This window comes from Sinohyriopsis cumingii, chromosome 7 (assembly GCF_028554795.1).
Source record: "Sinohyriopsis cumingii isolate HCF-2022 chromosome 7, ASM2855479v2, whole genome shotgun sequence".
Lineage (NCBI taxonomy): Eukaryota > Metazoa > Mollusca > Bivalvia > Unionida > Unionidae > Sinohyriopsis > Sinohyriopsis cumingii.
Genome location: NC_142967.1, coordinates 19,598,402 through 19,621,497, shown reverse-complemented (window position 1 = coordinate 19,621,497; position 23,096 = coordinate 19,598,402). Strand labels below are relative to the sequence as shown.

Genomic DNA, 23,096 nt, shown 5'->3' with positions numbered 1-23,096 from the left:
CACTCATTTTATGGATTAACTTCAGAATCAGAACTGATGGAGGGAAGGCATAGGCCCAAAGTCCCTCCCAGTTGATTCAAAGGGAGTAGACAGCTCCACATTTAAATATAGAAATGGGGAGACAAAGGTGGGCAGCTTGTTGTTCCACCTTAACACAAACAGGTCGACCACTGACCATCAGTTGACTACACAGGTTGCACAGTGATGGAAGATGACATGAAGGGACCACTCTGTGCAGTAGCTATCCCCTCCTTGCCAAAGAATTGACCAAAACATTCAGCCTGTCCAGAATGTCGTAATTGAATGCTTATGTCATGTTCAGAACACCAAAGAAGGTCGTCCCATAACAATAGGCATAGTCATGTTTACTTCATTCCACCTTATTTCAATGATGCTGGACAATGCAGTCTATGTGTTTGGAAGGATGACAGACTTGGTACACATAAGATGACTAGGTTCATACAGGATGACAAACTAGGTTCATATAGGATGACTAGGTTCATACAGGATGACAGACTAGGTTCATATAGGATGACTAGGTTCATACAGGATGACAGACTTGGTTCATATAGGATGACTAGGTTCATACAGGATGACAGACTAGGTTCATATAGGATGACAGACTAGGTTCATATAGGATGACTAGGTTCATACAGGATGACAGACTAGGTTCATACAGGATGACAGACTAGGTTCATATAGGATGACTAGGTTCATACAGGATGACAGACTAGGTTCATATAGGATGACTAGGTTCATACAGGATGACAGACAAGGTTCATATAGGATGACTAGGTTCATACAGGATGACAGACTAGGTTCATATAGGATGACAGATTAGGTTCATAGAGGTGAAGACCTTTATATCCAAATGCATGAAATGTTGGGAAGAAACAAGAATTTACTTGTCCACATTTACTGTGCACCTAAAATTCTGAATGAGACAAAGGTTGAGCATATCATTAAACAAACTGAACTAACCAAGTATTTCTGAAGGATGTTGTCTAAGTATGCTGAATTTAATGAATTCTTTGTCCCGAGGCTACCATGTTGAGGTCATAAAAATTCACAATAATGAAATCTGACAATGACCTTTAAGAGAGAACTGTAAAGGACTGGGCAGATATGTAAAGTAACCAAGTTTCATGATCCTGTCTAAAGGCATTTAGAAAAAAAAATGTGAACAAAATCTATCAGTTACCTTGATTTTGAATATAAAAATCTTGACTCTGAGACAAGAGACATCATCTAACTATGATGCTTAAATTTACATTGCTGTACACCAAAAAGCTTTTATGATATAAAGCAGAAAGAAAACAACAACACCAAACAAGTAATGACTTGTGACCTTGTTCCTGCTGGTAAGACACCTAAAAAGCTGACAATTCATAAGTATACCAAGCTTCAACCATTTATCTTAAACAGATCGAGTTAAAGTAGGTGGAAAAAAGTGACAGATAAACTAATGACCTATCACCTTAGACCTTGAAAGTAAGACCCCTGATAAGGTATGTGACCAAATTTCATTTTGTCAAAATTACACAGAGAAAAGGAAAATGACATTAACTTTCAACACCATGACAATGCCCATAAGAATAAGACCCCCTTTGTTTTGAATCAACATAATCTCTAATGATGCTGAACTCCAAAACTTTCATGCCCCATGTTGGCCTATTGATCGCCACCTTAAAAATCTGCCTGTGTACCAAGTGTCTACAAAAAATGTCAAAATCATTTATTTACGAATTAACAGCTGAGCAAGTGCAAGACCATACATACTCACATAAAATAACGCCCTTTGTGATTATATCTACACATATAAATGTACAAACATACCTGTATTAATTTTTTTAAACCATATATTCTTTTATATTAAAGTCACTGACCTCTGTAAAAATGGAGAGTGGTGCTATTTAATCTTAAGCCAATTCTTTGTGAAAACAAAGCTGATATGACTATGGCACAAAAAAAATATATACAAAAACAATACAATGTCAAGTGGCTCATAATTCTGCCAAAAATCAGATGCAATTTTTTGTTTGTTTTCAAACTCAGGCCCAACCCTGATACTTCTTAATAAATTTCCCTAATTCATAGTAATAAGTAGATATAGAACTATTTTGAAAAATAAAACATCAACAGATTCAACAATTACTGTACAATGAACTAAAGACGATGACTAGAGAACTGATGAAAATTACTATTCCATATATACTTGCCCATAAGATGGGTCTAACTACAAACTTTATAGACCCAGATCTGCCAGTGCAGGCCATACCAATAGGTCTGGGTCTATGTAGTTTGCAGTAATCTGTAGAACAAAACAACACAGATCCTGACCTGCCAGTGCATAATCTGAAAACAAATCAGGGTCTATTTTGTCTGCAGTTGGACCCAACTAATAAGTATTTACAGCATGTACCTAATCTTTGTACTTACATCTTTTTGATTCCATTTTCATTTATCTTTTTTATATACTGCATACTGTTCACTAAAATGGAAGAAACCAGGAAACCAAGGCTTTCAAATATATACCTGTAAATATACAATGCAATGTTAAAAACCAACAATGGCTGTATTGCTGGACTCTGGAAATTAAGTAGATCAACTGGGCTAGTTACAACACGTTACACAAATCAATGCAGCATGAAATATAGGTGAAAGTGACCTAATTTTACTTGAATGGTATAGTACTTCTCATAATGTATCAACATATCAAGTAACATAGCCTGTAGTCAATACTTTTAGACAATGAGCTAAATGCAAAACTTAAAACAAATCAACATGAATGTACAAAATACCTCACAAAGATCTAACTTTGAATAGTTAGTTCAATCATTAAATATATCTACATTTTTGCAACTATTACATGATTTTTGTCTGATTTTTCTAATTTTTATTTATGGTTGTAAATTGAAGTGATTATCAACAGCTGGACTTCATAAGTGCAAAGGGTCTATTTTAAGATATTAAAGAATGTAAAATTGCATAGGATCTATAAATAGGTGCTTATGTATGTGTTGACAGTTTTGAACTTTAACAGAACTTTTTTTCAGGATAACTTTTGGATTCACTTCATAATACCGTATGTTCCTCCCACATTAACTTTGATAATTAAATTATTTGTTCCTTCCACGTTAACTTTGATAATTAAATTATCTGTTCAATTTTACAAATCTTGTTGGTTTTGCTTCTTCTGTTACTTAGTTTATGACCATCGAGTCATAACACATTACTTCTCATGCACCAGTACTTATGTATTAGCATTTAACGACACCATGGCACAAAAATGAGTGTAAGGTGCCAATTAAATGGATACATGTAAAATTAAGAATTACTGAAAACTTTAGGAATATAAACCCTTTGTGAAAACTTTTGGAAGATAAACTCTTTGTGAAAACTTTTGGAAGATAAACCCTTTGTGAAAACTTTAGGAAGACAAACCCTTTGTGAAAACTTTAGGAAGATAAACCCTTTGTGAAAACTTTAGGAAGATAAACCCTTTGTGAAAACTTTAGGAAGACAAACCCTTTGTGAAAACTTTAGGAAGATAAACCCTTTGTGAAAACTTTAGGAAGATAAACCCTTTGTGAAAACTTTAGGAAGATAAACCCTTTGTGAAAACTTTAGGAAGATAAACCCTTTGTGAAAACTTTAGGAAGACAAACCCTTTGTGAAAACTTTAGGAAGATAAACCCTTTCTGAGAAATGTTAGCATGTGGTACATGAACGACAACATGGTGAAATTTAAAAATTAAAGAAGTTAAAACTCTGTTAAAGGTATCAAATAAAGATAACACATATAAAGTCCTCAAAAGGTTACTTCTCATGACAGCTGCTTTTAAATTGATATATACCAGCTGGCAAAATTATACAATATCCTGAGGTTACTATTCATGGTGGCTACTTTTTAATTTACATAACCCGGCTGGCAAAAGTATACAATATCCTGAGCTAAGCATAAATCCTTATGTAAGTATTGATGTCAGATACACAGACTAACTGGAATAATAATAATGCCTTATTTATACATAGTACATTAACATTTCTCTGATGAGACCCTCTTTGTTAAAAAAAAAAAAATAACAAACAGAAGGGGAAATATAGGCAGTAAAATTTAAAACATGGGTTTAAAAAAAAAAAAACTTTCAAAAATCAATTACCAATATAAGCCAGAGCTAATATGTAATTGGGAAATAAAGGACAGCAAATGGACTTTGGATGGCTGTTTGGACTTTTTGGAGTGTACCAAGCTCACTGTAGCAGGACTTCATTTTTGTGATTATATGGACTTACTGGAAAGCACCAAGATCATGGTGGGAAGTACTTAATATCCAGGCTTCATAATTTCTAAAGGCATACAAAAACTATGAACGGGAATTTGTATGTACTTTAAAATCTTAAAATAATGTTTTTGTTATTTCTGAAGAAAAAGAAGAAGATGGATGCCATCACAAGTATCCACATCTGTATGGCTCCATTCAGGATTCACATCAATCCTTATGAGTCTATCATATTGATGTACATTATTGCACATATATGCAAATATCAATATACAAGGTACATTATTGCACATATATGCAAATATCAATATACAAGGTACATTATTGCACATATATGCAAATATCAATATACAAGGTACATTACTGCACATATGCAAATATCAATATACAAGGTACATTATTGCACATATATGCAAATATCAATATACAAGGTACATTATTGCACATATGCAAATATCAATATACAAGGTACATTATTGCACATATGCAAATATCAATATACAAGGTACATTACTGCACATATGCAAATATCAATATACAAGGTACATTACTGCACATATGCAAATATCAATATACAAGGTACATTATTGCACATATATGCAAATATCAATATACAAGGTACATTATTGCACATATATGCAAATATCAATATACAAGGTACATTACTGCACATATGCAAATATCAATATACAAGGTACATTATTGCACATATATGCAAATATCAATATACAAGGTACATTATTGCACATATGCAAATATCAATATACAAGGTACATTATTGCACATATGCAAATATCAATATACAAGGTACATTACTGCACATATGCAAATATCAATATACAAGGTACATTATTGCACATATGCAAATATCAATATACAAGGTACATTACTGCACATATGCAAATATCAATATACAAGGTACATTACTGCACATATGCAAATATCAATATACAAGGTACATTATTGCACATATATGCAAATATCAATATACAAGGTACATTACTGCACATATGCAAAGCACGTATGCAAATATCAATATACAAGGTTTTTTTTCTACATAAAGAATGATTTTGTTTGTTACAAGTTTTTTTTGCAATCATACTCACTTATAAGTCAAGTCAAACTGCAAACATCAATGATTCTGATCTGCCAGAGCATAATACACCAGTCCTGCAGACCAGGATATATTTTGTTTGTTCTACTGATTACTCCCAAGAAACTGCACAGACCCAGACCTGCTGGTGCATTTTATGACATCAGATCTGAGATTGTGCAGTTTCCATTTGAACTTGACTTACAAGAAGGTATATATGGTACACTGACAGAACAAGTAGTCAGCCTAGGACTTTGAAAAATGAAGGAGTTTTGATTTCAAAAGAGAAATGATTTTCAATGACAATGGCAAATCATTTGACATTCTTATCCAAATGAGGACCCAAAGTTTGGGTCACTAATTGAGTTGTCCATTTGTTTGAGAATTTTTGTGGGAAATATTATTTACACTTGATCTGAAAAATGATATATTACCATAAATGGAATATTATGTTCAGCTATAATGTTTCAGACAGTGTCTCAGCATGTATTTCTATCATATTATTATACATTTCATGCTGATTCCACAAACATCGATTTCAGGGATAGTATATTTCTTGTCACATTTAATTTGCAAACATGAGATGGGGTTTCTGCTAGACCAAAAAGTTGTTTTCCACCTTTTTATCCTTTTTCTATTCCTAACAAGACTGGTGCCACCAGTCAGGTCAGGAAAAAAGAAAAAAAGAGAAGCAGACAACATGACATAATTACGGCATGAGCAGGATGAATGTTCATGTACTTTTTGACGTATTGAAAATCCCATTTCCATCCATCAGTTAGTTTCACATGATATTTCAGTTGCTTAGATTTTGGCATTTTAACATTGGAAGATAACGCATCCTTAGACCTCTCAACAAAATTTTAAACATCAGAGTTAAACTGACCCCTTTTTCAGTACCAATTAAACTCCTTAGTAATCCAACCATAATCAATTAACATCTTTAATCCTGTCCAAACTACTTTATCACATATAGTATATACTCTCATCCATCTCGACAACTTTAAGCATTGAGCAGAACCTACCCTGCAGAGAGAATCAATGTAATGTTAATCATGTAATCTAATGCTATCTGAGCTCTTTAGTAATCCAACTATATTCCATTATTGTCTTTAATCCTTTTGTGAGGTAGTATGACTGTAAATATACTACACTGAAAGCAAGGCGTGAGACTTAAAGACTGATGAGGGGGATGGGAGACACCCATCATCTTGGGAGGAAAACCCTCCTGGTTTTGTGTGTGTGTGTATAAGTGTGTGTGTGTCTAAGTAACAAAATGATTTTGTCCCTTGACTGAATATTGCAGAAGTGTTTCAAAGAATAAAGGAAATAATTACTTGAATCTCTTGGGTTGTAAGCTTTGTGACAAAACTTCCTCCATGCTGCTTAGATCTTTGTTCAACTTCAGAACATTGGAATCGGGATCAAGGTCATCGATTGGTCCTGCAAAGTTGGCCTAAATAAAAGGAAGATAATCTTATAGGAAATTCATCAACTTCATTACAATAAATACATATATACAATTATATGATATATTATTTACCCAATCTTCTCTCCTCCACTTTATAAACAATATCTTTTTTACTTGGTACCCAGTGTCTTTGCCTCTGCTTTTACACAAATCTTACTTACATGGCATCCAATAAGAACAATATCTTATTTACATGCCATCCAGTGTCCTTGACTCTGCTTTATACACAATATCTTATTTACATGGCATCCAAAATACATAATATCTTATTTACATGCCATCCAGTGTCCATGTCTCTGCTTTATACAAAATATCTTATTTATATGGCATCCAAAATACACAATATCTTTTTTATATGCCATCCAGTGTCCTTGCCTCTGCTTTACACACAATATCTTATTTACATGGCATCCAAAATACATAATATCTTATTTACATGCCATCCAGTGTCCATGACTTTGCTTTATACACAATATCTTATTTACATGCCATCCAGTGTCCATGCCTCTGCTTTATACACAATATCTTATTTGCATGGCATCCAAAATACATATCTTATTTACATGCCATCCAGTGTCCTTGCCTCTGCTTTATACACAATATCCAAAATACACAATATCTTATTTACATGCCATCCAGTGTCCTTGCCTCTGCTTTATACACAATATCTTATTTACATGGCATCCAAAATACACAATATCTTATTTAGATGCTATCCAGTGTCCTTGCCTCTGCTTTATACACAATATCCAAAATACACAATATCTTTTTTACATGCCTTCCAGTGTCAATGCCTCTGCTTTATACACAATATCTTATTTACATGGCATCCAAAATACATAATATCTTATTTACATGCCTTCCAGTGTCCTTGCCTCTGCTTTATACACAATATCCAAAATACATAATATCTTATTTACATGCCATCCAGTGTCCTTGCCTCTGCTTTATACACAATATCCCAAATACATAATATCTTATTTACATGCCATCCAGTGTCCTTGCCTCTGCTTTATACACAATATCTTATTTACATGCCTTCCAGTGTCTTTGCCTCTGCTTTATACACAATATCCAAAATACACAATATCTTATTTACATGGCATACAAAATACACAATATCTTATTTACATGACCTCCAGTGTCCTTGACTGCTTTTTACACAATATCTTATTTACAAGGCATCCAAAATACACAATACCTTATGTACATGGCATCTAATGTCCTTTCCTCTGCTTTATACATATTATCTTATTTACAAGGCATCCAATGTCCTTGTCTCTGCTTTATACACAATATCTTATTTACAAGGCATCCAATATCCTTGTCTCTGCTTTACACACAATATCTTATTTACAAGGCATCCAATATCCTTGTCTCTGCTTTATACACAACATCTTATTTACAAGGCATCCAATATCCTTGTCTCTGTTTTGTACACAATATCTTATTTACATGGCATCCAATATCCTTGTCTCTGCTTTATACACCATATCTTATTTACAAGGCATCCAATATCCTTGTCTCTGCTTTATACACCATATCTTATTTACATGGCATCCAATGTCCTTGCCTCTGCTTTACACCCTTCTTAGTGAATACTCTGGTGGCCTAATTGGTTAAAGTGTCTGCCTCAGATGCAGGAGGTCATGGTTCAAAACCTGGCAGAGTCATACCAAACACTTATAAAACTGGTACTAGCAGGTGCCTTGCTTGGCACTCAGCATTAAGAGGTTAGTGTAAGGACTGGACTTACTGGTGTCAGGATAATATGACTGGGTGGGACATGATGCTACATGTTCTTAGCTAACTGTGTTACACTCTTTAATTAAAGTCATTATTATTATTATTATTGGGGCCCCGAGTGACTGAGTGGTCTAAAGCGCTCTCCGTTATGGATCACTGCCATCTCACCTCTGTCTGCGTGGGTCCAAGTCTCGGATTTGGCTAATGTGGGTATGTGAGAAAGCTTGCCAGTAGCTTCTTGTGGGTTGGTGGTTCTTTCCAGGGTATTCCTGGGTTCTTCCTCCACCATTAATACTGGCTGCCATGTATAGCCTATCGTGTGCTGGAAAATGGCATTAAACCCTACAACAACAACAACAACAATTATTATTATTATTATTACTACATGTCTGCAGTATGATGCCTCAGTGCTAGCCTCACTATAAACTGCCATACTGCAGATATTGTAGCAGTATGACTGAAAAATTGTTAAAGCTACATTAAAAATTCAAATCACACATGTACACTAAATGGCCAGATTATTCAGACCAAAGGCCCAGATTATTCAGACCAATGGTCCAGATTTATTCAAACCAAAGGACCAGATCATTTAAACCAAAGGTCCAGATTATTCAGACTAAATGACCTAGACTGCTCTGGTGGCCTGGTGATTAGAGTCTGCCTCGGATGCAGGAGGTCACAGGTTTGAACCCTGGCCAAGCCATACCATAGACTTATAAAAATGGTACTAACAGCTGCCTTGCTAGGTGCTCAGCATTATGAGGTTAGTATTAAGACTGGTCGGCCTGGTGTCAGGAAAATGTGACTGGGTGGGACATGATGCTACATGTTCTTAGCTAATTGTGTTACCCTCTTTAAATAAAGTATTATTATTATCATTATTATTATTATTATTACATGTCTGCAGCATAATGCCTCAGTGCTAGACATCCCTAAAAAGTGCCAATCTGCAGATATTGTAGCAGTATGACTGAAAAATTGTTAACGCTACATTAAAATTCAAATCACACATGTACACTAAATGGCCAGATTATTTATACCAATGGTCAAGATCATTCAGACCAAAAGTCCAGATTTTTCAAACAAAAGGTCCAGATTATTCAGACCAAAGGTCCAGATCATTCAGACCAAAAGTCCAGATTATTCAGACCAAAGGTCCAGATTATTCAGACCAAAGGTCCAGATCATTCAGACCAAAAGCCCAGATTATTCAGACAAAAAGTCCAGATTATTCAGACCTGTTGCTCAGTCATATCCAGATTCATGTATGCCCAATTAGTGTTAACAAGTAGGACTTTGAACTACAGTGCTGGTGTATAATCTGCAGTTCACCAGTTTCATGTTTTATTTTTTTTATAAGAGAAACAAAGACATTTATGCTGTAATTGAGCAAATGTATAACTTTTGTTTTCAACATTTCAGGTGGCGATATCCCATGTTGACATTTATATTATGGATTGTGTGTAATATTGGTTGTTTTATTCTCACTCAAGGTAGGTTCATTTATTAGACTGTGTGTAACATTGAGTGCTTTAATTTTCCTCAAAGTAGGTTCATTTTAACCTTGGTGATCATTGGCATTGTCCTTGCATAAATCCTCTCTATATTTTGGTTTGAAGTATCCAGAAAAGTAAAGAAACTCGAGTGTGTTCAAATACACATAAGCACAAGCTCAACAGTTTTAACATTGTCCCGATATCTATATATATATGGCCTAGTCTCTAGGGGTAATGGAGCTTTGGGCCAGAGTGGCTTGCATACCCGAGTTTTTGGCAGTATCCAAGGTTTTGGGAAATCTCAATAGTTTAGAAGATATAACCCAAGGTGTCACATTTGTATCCCTCTCCCCAGCCTGGGTTCAATCCAGGGGTCTTATTTCACATTCTTACTGCCCCTTTGCTGCTCATGTCCACTTCCCATGAGATAATGTGTGATTTTGCATTGAAGAGACATTCCAGGGATTCCTACTGAGTGCATGAGTGAAATAAATGTGATTTGTGATTTAGATTTTTAACGCAGCTTTTAACTATTTTTCAGTCATATCGCTACAATGTCTGCAATGTGGCAGTTTTTAGTGATGTCTAGCACTGGGGCATCATGCCGCAAACAAGTGAAATAAATACATAGTGAAATAAATAAATAAATGAATAAAACAATTTGTAACTAAAATAAAAAATGATTTTTATGTAAATAAGCTGGTAACAAATAAGAGACAGAACAAAGTTGCACACTGTTCAAGAAACTTGATACATGTAACCTGCAGCCTTTTGATAAAAATAATACTTTATCACTTTTAAGATGTTTTTTAAAAAACACTTTCATTCACCTAGTTTCAAACTGCTCCAGTGGCCTAGTGGTTAGAGAGTCCACCATGGATGTGGGAGGTCACGGGTTCGAACCCAGGCTGGGTCATACCAAAGACATATAAAAATGGTACTAACAGCTGCCTCGCTAGGTGTTCAGCATTAAGAGGTTAGTGTTAGGACTGGTTGGCCTGGTGTCAGGATAATGTGACTGGGTGGGACATCATGCTACATGTCTGCAGCATGATGCCCCAGTGCTAGACATCACTATAAACTGTCACAATGCAGACATTGTAGTGACATGACTAGAATTGTTAAAGCTACATTAAAGATCCAAAACAAACACATGCACACACATGCACTTCTTATATTTTATTCCAAAAATTAAGGTCATCAAATCTATCTTAATTCTTTATCCATTACATTCAATTTCAACTGACCAACAAGCAAACCATGAATACCACAATAAATTATTCACATAGTAAATTCTTTTAAAAACAGTCTGCACAACAAGCAAATTTTTAGAGGTTTGGATTAACATGACTCTTACTTAATTTTAATTACCTGCTTTGCCACTGGCATTAGATAGTAGAAGCAGTGAACTCTGACCTCCAGGTGAAGAAGAAGGAGACAAATCTCAGCTAAGTCCTTAAAATCTTTGACCAGGCTGTTCAACGAGCTGTAAAGTAGTACGTTTTGATACCAAACATTAATGTACAGACTAATCACAATATCCAACCCTCCCCATCAATGTAGTATTTCTAATCAAGTTATAGTTCAAAGCTAAAATAACTGGGAGTCATGGCACTGAGTATATGAAATGCCAAAAAAGAATGCACAATGTATCTGATAATACATAAATAATGAATGTTTCAGGCACATTAACATCAGCATACTAGTAGCCGTCATATTCAATTTCACCAAACATCAAACTTGTTTCTAAATATTTAAAAATTTAATATGTGGTAAAATCTTTAAAATAATTATCTGCAAATAAATTTATATGTTTTTACAATGTTTTGGACAAAATACAAATTCTTTTCTGAGCAAAATAAATGTGAGAAAAAAAAAGGAGCCCATGTGTGACTGAGATAGCAAACATGCCTGCCATCTGTGTGACTGAGATAACACACGTGCCTGACATCTGTGTGACTGAGATAGCACACATACCTGCCATCTGTGTGACTGAGATAACACATGTGCCTGAGATCTACCTATTTTATTGTATGCATGAGCATTTGACCATGAAATCTGTGTTGGTAGGATGCTTTCTGTTGAAATTTCTTCCAAGGAATTTTGACTGCACATGAGTACAAATGTTTCAACGAATATAAAGTTTTAATATCTTCATCCGTATCTGACAGCACATCAGCCTAATTCATTAAATATTAAATGACCCCTTGGACTGTGTCGAAATTCAAAATCTTAAATCATTTTATAAATAAACTGTTGTCAATATTATTTTTTTTATATCTAGTAGTCGATTAGTATCCTTTGAAAGCCCTCTATGCCAAGATGCTTTCTGCTAAATTTAAACAGTGCTTTTCAAAAAATGTGATGTAAATGGTTTTTTATAATGTTTTTCTACCATTAGTAACAGTGGCCATATTTAACTGTTTTTCTACCATTAGTAACAGTGGCCATATTTAACTGTTTTTCTACCATTAGTAACAGTGGCCATATTTAACTGTTACTCTATCATTAGTAACAGTGGCCATATTTAATTGTTTTTCAACCATTAGTAACAGTGGCCATATTTAACTGTTTTTCAACCATTAATAACAGTGGCCATATTTAATTGTTTTTCTACCATTAGTAACAGTGGCCATATATAACTGTTTTTCTACCATTAGTAACAGTGGCCATAATTAACTGTTTTTCTACCATTAGTAACAGTGGCCATAATTAACTGTTTTTCAACCATTAGTAACAGTGGCCATATTTAACTGTTTTTCTACCATTAGTAACAGTGCCCATATTTAACTGTTACTCTATCATTAGTAACAGTGGCCATATATAACTGTTTTTCTACCATTAGTAACAGTGGCCATATTTAACTGTTTTTCTACCATTAGTAACAGTGGCCATATTTAACTGTTTTTCAACCATTAGTAACAGTGGCCATATTTAACTGTTACTCTATCATTAGTAACAGTGGCCATATTTAATTGTTTTTCAACCATTAGTAACAGTGGCCATATTTAACTGTTTTTCAACCATTAGTAACAGTGGCCATATTTAATTGTTTTTCTACCATTAGTAACAGTGGCCATATATAACTGTTTTTCTACCATTAGTAACAGTGGCCATATTTAATTGTTTTTCTACCATTAGTAACAGTGGCCATATATAACTGTTTTTCTACCATTAGTAATAGTGGCCATAATTAACTGTTTTTCAACCATTAGTAACAGTGGCCATATTTAACTGTTTTTCTACCATTAGTAACAGTGCCCATATTTAACTGTTACTCTATCATTAGTAACAGTGGCCATATTTAATTGTTTTTCTTTTATTAGTAACAGTGGGAATATTCAATTGTTTTTCTATCATTAGTAACAGTGACCATATTTAACTATTTTTCTATCATTAGTAACAGTGGCCATATTTGATTGTGAATCTGCATAATTTGTACAAACTTGAAAGGTATTCATGCCAGGAAGCTTTCTGTTAAGTTTTGTAAACTTTATTCAGCAGCTGAGGAGAAGTAATTTAAATTTCTGTTTTATTTTTATTGATCTTGGCCATATTTGATGCTAGATCGGCATAATTTCTATAAATTGTAAAGGTCTTCATCTAAGGATACTTTCTGTTAGGTCTGGTCAAATTGTATTAAGAAGTTTTGGAGAAGAGGTCATTTAAAGTATACTCCATTTTCAGTAACAGTGGCCATTTTTAAGACATTCACCTGATTTATGGAAACTTGAAAGATCCTCTTGCCAGGATAAATTCTGTCAAATTTGTTCAAATTATGTTTATCGGTTACAGGTTTTGCTATATTTAGTAACAGTGGCAGCAGATTGGCGTCATCTGTATAAATTTCAAAGCCCTTCATACCAAAGTACTGTGTCATATTTGGTCAAAATTGGATCAGGGGTGTTTCAGATGAGGTTACAAAATTTTTTTTGCTAATTAATGTAGAAATACATCATACATTATGCACACACAGAAACATGGCCATACCATAAGCTCACTTGATCTTATGGCCAGTGAGCTAAAACCACCATTCCTTGCCAACAAATCACATTAACTGTGTAAAGAAATTCTGATCCATAATTACAACACTGCAGTGACAGGGTAGATTATCCTTGCCAGCAACTGTACCAAAAATACATGTATCTAATGATTCCTCAGTTCATAAGGTCAACTCCCACTTAGCCAAACAGATGCATAATCACCTAATCAATATCCATTCATCTTGCCATACCCATCTAAGCTCTAGATGAGTTAGGTTTAATGTAGAGATCTTGCCTCTAACTCTATCAATCTAAGCCCTAGGTGAGTTAGATCTCATTTACAGATCTTGCTCCTAACTCTATCTATGTCAGCCTAGATGAGTTAGGTCTCATTTACAAATCTTGCTTCTAACTCTACCTATCTCAGCCCTAGATCAGTTAGGTATCATTTATAGATCTTGCTCATAACTGTACCTATCTAAGCTCTAGATGAATTAGGCTTAAATTACAGATCTTGCTTCTAACTCTACCTAATATCTAAGCTCTAGATGAGTTAGGTCTAATTTACATATCTTGCTCCTAATTCTACCTATCACAGAACTAGATGAGTTAGGTCTAATTTACTAAGTTTGCACAAAATTAGAAATGGAGAGTCTCTAAAAAGTTAGGTTCAGCCAATCCTATGCAATAAAACCTCATTAACATGGGTGGATATTGCCCATTACCAAACTCATGCAAGATTTTGATCATTTAAGCCTATGTTTCAAGTTTCATCAAAATAAGAAATGTGGCATTAAGGGTGGCATGAAGTTTAGCCAATCAGATGCAAGATCACATCATTAATATACATGGAACCTGCCTATTATTGAACTTGTCAAAGACCTTGATGTATTCCATGTTTGATCAATGTCAAATATGTGGCCCCCATAACGTTAGCATGTTCAACCAATCAGGTGAAAGATTACTTCATTCTTAAGCATTTTATCTTTCTCTTTATCAAACTCATCCAAATTTGAAAAAAATTGGATCAGGAATATGGCTTTCAGAGTTGCATCAAGCTCAGTCAATCATACGTAAGATGAGTCCATTATTATGTGTGGATCTTACTCATTTTATTGAATTCATTAACAATTTAAGTATATATACAAAGTTTGATACAAGTCATATCAGACATATGGCCTCTAGAGTGGCAACAATCCAAGTCATATCAGATATATGGCCTCTAGAGTGGTAACAATCCAAGTCATATCAGACATATGGCCTCTAGAGTGGCAACAATCCAAGTCATATCATACATACAGCCTCTAAAGTGGCAAAATTCAAGTCATATCAGACATATGGCCTCTAAAGTGGCAACAATCCAAGTCATATCAGACATACAGCCTCTAAAGTGGCAACAATCTAAGTCATATCAGACATATGGCCTCTAGAGCGGCAACAAGCCCAGATGATCATATGCAAGGTCACCTCATTAGAAAGCATGGCTCTCACTCGTTATCAAAGTTGTCCTGGATTTTGATGATATCAACCCACATTCCAAGTCTGAGTGAAAATTAATCAGAAATATGGGCTCCAGAAAGGTAAAAAGCAATTGTTGATGATCAGACAACACAAACTTCATGATGGATCCAGGGCATACCATAAACTCGTCAGGCCTTCAGGCCAGGTGAGCTCAAGTTATTGTTTTGTGACCTTGACCTTGATGATAAGACAAAAAAATGTGCAAAGCAACAGATCTCTTAATGACAAAATGTGACTGACTATATCATGCTTCATCTGTTTCTCTTACAGAGCCCGAATTAGAATGCAGAAGAGAAAATGTGACCTTGACTTTGTAGATAGGACCCTGATGTTGTATGCAATACACCTTTTAGTGCTGACATTTAGTTATGGCAAGTTTCATTCCTTTATTTAAAATGGCTCTAAAATTAAAGGATGGAAACTGTAATGGAAAAAATCACTATAACACTGAGTCTGAAGGTAAGACCCTCTTCAAATATTACACCAAAACCTTGACCTTCATGACAGAACTTAAATGACATAACATCTAACAATGATGTACAAGTATATAAGTTACAAACCTTAATCTCAAACACCTCTAGCCAAAAGAAAAGTGATGGAAAATAAAATATCAAGCCCAAACCTTGAATTTTAAGACAGGAATCCTACTGTGGTATGTTGTTGTTGTTATGGGGTTTAATGCCATTTCTCATCACAAGATGGGCGTATAAATGGTATGGAGAACAACTTGAGAAAGCCCAGGTAGGACCCACCGACCTAGGGGAAGCTAATGGCCAGATTACTCACATATCCACACTGGCTGAGCCCAAGACTTTTAACCTACATGGACAAAAGTGCGATCGCAGTAATCAGTAAAAGTGAGTGCTTTAGACTACTCAGCCACCCGAGGCCCCCTGTGGCATGTGACACTCTTTCAAGTGATGATGTATGAATATAGAAAGTTTTATCCATTATATGGAGAAAATGTAAAATATTGAGTATTGACCTTCACCTTGATGTTAGGACCCCTAATATGATATAAAACACACACTAAAGTGATGTATAAATATTTCAAGTTTCAACCTTTAGTCTCAAATGACTTTAAAGTTACAAAGCTGAAAGGAAATGGTGACAGAAAACTTAAAATACCTAATTGTGGCCTTGACCACGAAGACATGACCCCAAAGTTGTATGTGACATACCTTTTAATTATGATGTAATATGTGACATACCTTTTAATTATGATGTAATATGTATCCTTATTCACAAATGACCATAGTGTTATAGAGCAGATATGAAAGTATAATGGTTAGAGAGACTATTTCTCCAGCTTTTTTACATTGAAAGAGCAGTGAGAATAATGAACTATATACTGATACATTCTAGAAATAGGTGGCACTGAGCAATTTGTCAACTAAATCCAAATGATGTACATCTTGAACAGCCTTGTACCACTTATGGCACTAACTGATGTACATTGCGAACAGCCTAGTACCACTTACAGAAATAACGGTTGTACTTTTGAACAGCCTTTTACCACTTACAGCACTAACTGATGTATATTTTGAACAGCCTTTTACCACTTGCACACTTAGAGCATTAACTGGTGTACATTTTAAATAGCCTTTTACCACTTACACACTAACTGGTGTACATTTTAAATAGCCTTTTACCACTTACACACTAACTGGTGTACATTTTAAATAGCCTTTTACCACTTACACACTAACTGGTGTACATTTTAAATAGCCTTTTACCACTTACACAACTAACTGGTGTACATTTTAAATAGCCTTTTACCACTTACAGCACTAAATGGTGTACATTTTGAACAGGCTCTCACCACTGACAGCATTAACTGGTGTACATTTGAACAGCCTTGTACCACTTACAAAGAAAGCAGCTTAATGAAAAAATTCAATATTTTCTTACTTGGATTGTAGCTGTCATGTGGTACCTTCCTTCAATGACATTTTAATCACAACGTAAAGCCAATGTGCATCCTGAGAAATTTCCTAATATCAAGAAGATCGGATAGGGAGTGATATAGCTGAATATGTATCACACGGAAGTTATTTGAAATCTACATCAATGTAAAGCACACTTACTCTATTGTTTTCTGAGACACAGGGGGGATATCCTGCAAAAGACAATAACATATTTACTGATTATCAGACATCATGGGTTAACAACAATAACAATAACAAAATGAAGTATCCATGATACTGATCTATCCCTAAAAAGTTAATGTTGTGGAAAGAAAGCTAGATGGGCAATGTTCAGTTCTGACAAGACTTTTGTACTAAACAGTGCTTGAAAATCAACGTAAAATGAATTATATTTGCACTAAGGTACATAGCTTATTAAATACAAAAGTTAAAAGATACAAAATAATTACAATATTGTAGAATATGAAGAGACCAAACTTCACTTTACTTAACTGAAGTTAAAAGCAAAGTATGTTAGACAAGCTTGGACAAAATTAGAGTTATCAACACAGGGTGCATCACAAAAGATCCCATTTGTTACAGTTTGCTCTGGAGGGTTCTGAACAAAAGATACTAAACATCTCATGTAGTACAACTTGCTCTGGATGGTATAATCATAGGAACCATATGGATATGAAAGACCCAATGTGGTACAATTTGTTTTGGATGGACCTAAACATAGGAATTTTGTGGATAAAAATAATAGTGGGCATAACCATAAAAATGGGTCATAATTCTATAAATAAAAGTACTGAAAATACAGATAGCTTGATGTTTCAGGTTATACTCTTGTAACAGGATCAAAAGGATGAACATACATTTTTAGACCATGATAATCATGTCCCTTTTTGCGATTATAAGCAAATACTACATTTTTTTATACTAATATCCCCCTAAATACATATAATAACATGAAACATTTTCATTAACTTTAAATATCAAAAGGGAACAGGGGAAAAAAAGTTTATTCTTTTTCTCCTACATTAACCTTTATCATGCATCATAGCAATGTTGGCAAATTGTGATGATAGACTAGTCTTCATAACTTCCATATTAAAATCAAAACCACAGCAATATGGCATGGACTAAGAGGTAACGACTACTAGACAATCAAATCATCAAAGCATCTGAAATGACAATACAAATGTTTAGGACTAGCACCCAAATGATCCATGCAGCCATTTTACCTCACCTGACTGAAGAGTTCTGTAACCTCCAAAAATTCCTGTAAGAACTCAGTAACCGTAACACCCTATCTGTTATGACTTAACTGCATTTTATTTGATCAAATGGCAGTTGAAGATTCCCTCCTTTAACCAATATTGCAAAATAAATGGGATCTTCCCAGTTGGGAACAAATATATTCTTTCTCCCAATGTTTTCTTGATTTATCAGTAGCATGGAAACCCTGTGAATAGTGATATACAGTGATAACACATACACAAGTGCATTGCTACAGTCCAACAAACTATACCTATCATTTCTATCTGCAGCTCAGGCAATGGCAGAAGAGTATGGATTCCATCTAATATGGAGTTTGTGAATTAATCCTTGAAATTTACTCTTTCTCCAGGTTGGAGGACTGTGACACTCGGTTGCCTTGTTTTACTATGAGATAGGTGTTGTGCTAAGATTAATTTTGATTTTGTATTTTGGCCATATTTGGTAGACCTGTGGTTTGGTAGCTGAATTCAGATAATACAATATAAATTAATTCAACTGTGAGAACAAAAGAATTTTGTTCAATGAAATTTTACCAGGTAATCTGTAGTAAATATTTGTATTCCACAAAATCATTCAAGAATACATCTTTAATATTTTTAGATGATTAATCTTGGTAAATTATCTTATGTTCTAATTTGTTTGCTTTAACAGTAATCTTTAATCAATAAATCTCTTTTCATTATGATTGCCTTCCAATATTGTCTAATGTTCCAATGCTTCTCTTTTCTATCTCCTACTTACATCTAGTATCTTAAACCCTAAATTTAGAACTTGCAATAATTAGGGACAATCAAAAGAAGGAACCTTACCAGCAAGATAACTTCTGGAATCATCACTTGACTGGATTTGGCCGCTAATGTTATGGCAAAGTTTTTCAGTCTGTTTGAGAACCATTCCTGTAAAAGAACCACAACCTATATTAAAGATGCAAATTTATTTTAAATGACTGTTCATTACTACTGCTGAAGACTGACAACCACATATAATTTTTTTAACTAAGTGTTCATTACTGCTGAAGACTGACAACCACATATATAATTTTTTAAACTGAGTGTTCACTACTGCTGAAGACTGACAACCACATATATAATTTTTTAAACTGAATGTTCATTACTACAGAAGACTGACAACCACATATAATTTTTTTAACTGAGTGTTCATTACTGCTGAAGACTGACAACCACATATATAATTTTTTAAACTGAGTGTTCACTACTGCTGAAGACTGACAACCACATATTTTTTTAACTGAGTGTTCATTACTGCTGAAGACTGACAACCACATATATATATTTTTAACTGAGTGTTCATTACTGCTTAAGACTGACAACCACATATATAATTTTTTAAACTGAGTGTTCATTACTACAGAAGACTGACAACCACATATAATTTTTTTAACTGAGTGTTCATTACTGCTGAAGACTGACAACCACATATATAATTTTTTAAACTGAGTGTTCACTACTGCTGAAGATTGACAACCACATATATAATTTTTTAAACTGAGTGTTCATTATTGCTGAGGACTGACAACCACATATATAATTTTTTAAACTGAGTGTTCATTACTACTGAAGACTGACAACCACACATATAATTTTGTAAACCGAGTGTTTATTACTACTGAAGACTGACAACCACATACATAATTTTTTACTCTGAGTGTTCATTACTACTGAAGACTGACAACCACATATAATTTTTTAAACTGAGTGTTCATTACTACTGAAGACTGACAACCACATATATAATTTTGTAAATTGAGTGTTCATTACTACTGAAGACTGACAACCACATATATAATTTTTTAATCTGAGTGTTCATTACTGCTGAAGAGTGACAACCTCAATTTTTTTAATCGACTCTTCAAATACTTCTGCAAACTGACAACTGTAAAAATTTATTTTTGAAGACTTTGTTCAGGAACTTGTTTTTATTTATTTGCTAATTTCTCAGAAAATGTGGACATAATTTACCAAAACATCTTGTGGAAGTTAAAGTAAACAGACATATTTTCTTTCATTGCAATACATTTTTATTATTAACTATAGCATACTGTATCAGCAACTTTTGGTAAGGATATAACAGATGGTAGTACATGTACATATATTGACTATAGTACAGATATTGATAGTACACCTCTCCCTTGATAACTTGCGCACATTGGGGTTCAAAAACATAGACCACACTATAAGCGAGGGTGCAAGTTACCAAGGGACCTTACAAAAAATTTGCTAGACATCCAGAGAACTGCTGGGTTTGGGGGTGGGGAGGAACTGGGCTATTTAGTGACTGAATCCTTGTTTTACAATCACACTGAAAATACAATAAAGCACTTTTTCCGATAAAGTTGTTCGTTATTCTGTATAAATTACATTTATTTTTAAAATTTCCAACATCTGAAAGATTGATAACATGATTCTCACTGGTTTCAAGAACCAGCATGGTGCGCAAAAACATTTGTGTATTACATCACGGCTTTTTGTTTTGTTGATTAGTCTGGTTCCAGGAGTGTTGTGGGTAGTATTTTCTGAAAGATTCCATTTTATAAAAAAAAGAAACATTTTGTGAGACCATCATCTACGTTGAAACTCAATTTTTCAATTAGTAAGATATTGATGCCATGATTTCATTGCAAGTAACAGTGAAACTTCTTATGATCCTGGAAGATATCTATGTACAAATTCGAGAATTCTTTGAAACTTGCTTTCTCCACAATTGTCCTTATCTGTGATCAGTGAAACAAAGTTTTTTATTTTAAAAAGTACTCATTTTGCTTGATTGCCTTGCTATCTTTAATCAGTTATCATTGAGTAGGTTAATTTAAGGTAGTTTAATTAGATTACATACACAATAATATTTACAACAGTATTCGACAACAGTGTTCGCTTGATTGACTGAAATGAGTTAACCAACATACGACCAGGGCTGCTGGTTTTTAAGCATGTAGGATTTATATGCCTTTTAACTTAATTAATGTGACAATAGAAGAGGAGGCCCACTTTTTATTTAGTGTTGCAATACAACAAATGCTTCCACTAGTCTGATATGAAAACACAGTCGGAACTTAATTAGGCTCTCAGAGAAACGATCGTGGACATAGCTGTTTTACATTTAATTACAAGGACACATTGCACTTATGATGATTACACTTAAAAGGAACTAAAAGAGAAAACTATAACACAAATTTCAATTAATAAAAAAATATTTAATTGGTATTAATTTGTTAAAGTACTGCCTCCATGAGGCATGACATTTTCATTGATTGAAATTTCCTTGAATATCGTTAATTACGGTGTACTAAGAATGTCATTTGAAAAGAAAATGTACAAATTGTATGACTTCTTTTAAAAGTTGATATTTCATAATGCTGATTAAAATTTTCAGGTCCTATCTACCGTTTTTGACAATAAAGCAAGCAATATATCAAAATTTCTGTTACCAACTTTGATCGCGATTTTCTTCAAGTTCAACAAATAGGGATCAGTTTTGGGGTATTTTCTGATTTATAAATGGTGATCCACACCTGACCCCACGTTATAAGCTGGTTTGCAAGTTATCAGGGCATGAGTTATCGAGGGATGGTTTAATCCATTTACAGATATTGATGGTCATACAGATATTGATCGTAGTATATATACAGATATTGATGGTAGTATATTTACAGATATTGAAGGTAGTACAGATATTGATGGTAGTACAGATATTGATGGTACAGTAAAAACTGCTAAGAGCGGCCTCTGCTATGAGCAACCACCTGTCATTTCTGACCACAATCATAATGCATGGATCAATTTTATTATATAAACGTTCTGTTATGAGTGACCATCTGCTGAACATGACTCACGACCACGATGTCTTGGCAAAATATTCATTTTGACACTGCTATGAACGACAGCATCTAAAAAACGAGGATAAATTCCACTGACCTTTATTTAATCCCTGTAAAAACAACTGTTCATACCATTCTAAATTTTTATAAAAAAAGGCTCGCTATTGATAGCTGATTTTTTTAAGCTATGCCTACAGTGTTTTAGTTTCTGTTGTAAACTAGACTAAAGTATATGTAGATTATCCTAGTCTGGTTCCCTGCTTCATATGCTCACTGTGTTGTTCTCTGCTACTCGAAGAGGGGTGAGCAATGCAGGGAACATAAAAACGCAGGGAACCAGACTAATTATTCCCACACTTAGCCTGCTTTCTGTCCTTACAATAGGGCCCGGTATCCCTATCAATGGATGTATTGCAAGAACAGACAGGCACCACTGACCTATATGTAATCAATTGTTACAATGACCGCTTGATTAGT

General features: G+C 34.3%; 1 protein-coding gene across 1 annotated transcript in view; it reads right to left on the bottom strand.

The window, feature by feature from the left end:
• LOC149794824 (exocyst complex component 4-like) overlaps positions 1-23,096 on the bottom strand; it is a 76,810-nt gene that overhangs the window by 5,490 nt on the left and 48,224 nt on the right. The window contains exons 9-13 of the mRNA XM_089964481.1: positions 19,594-19,680; positions 17,681-17,712; positions 11,461-11,575; positions 6,714-6,832; positions 2,440-2,535 (exon numbers count right to left, since the gene is read on the bottom strand). Of these exons, the coding sequence (XP_089820607.1) occupies positions 2,440-2,535; positions 6,714-6,832; positions 11,461-11,575; positions 17,681-17,712; positions 19,594-19,680 (449 nt within the window). The remainder of the gene's footprint in view (positions 1-2,439; positions 2,536-6,713; positions 6,833-11,460; positions 11,576-17,680; positions 17,713-19,593; positions 19,681-23,096) is intronic.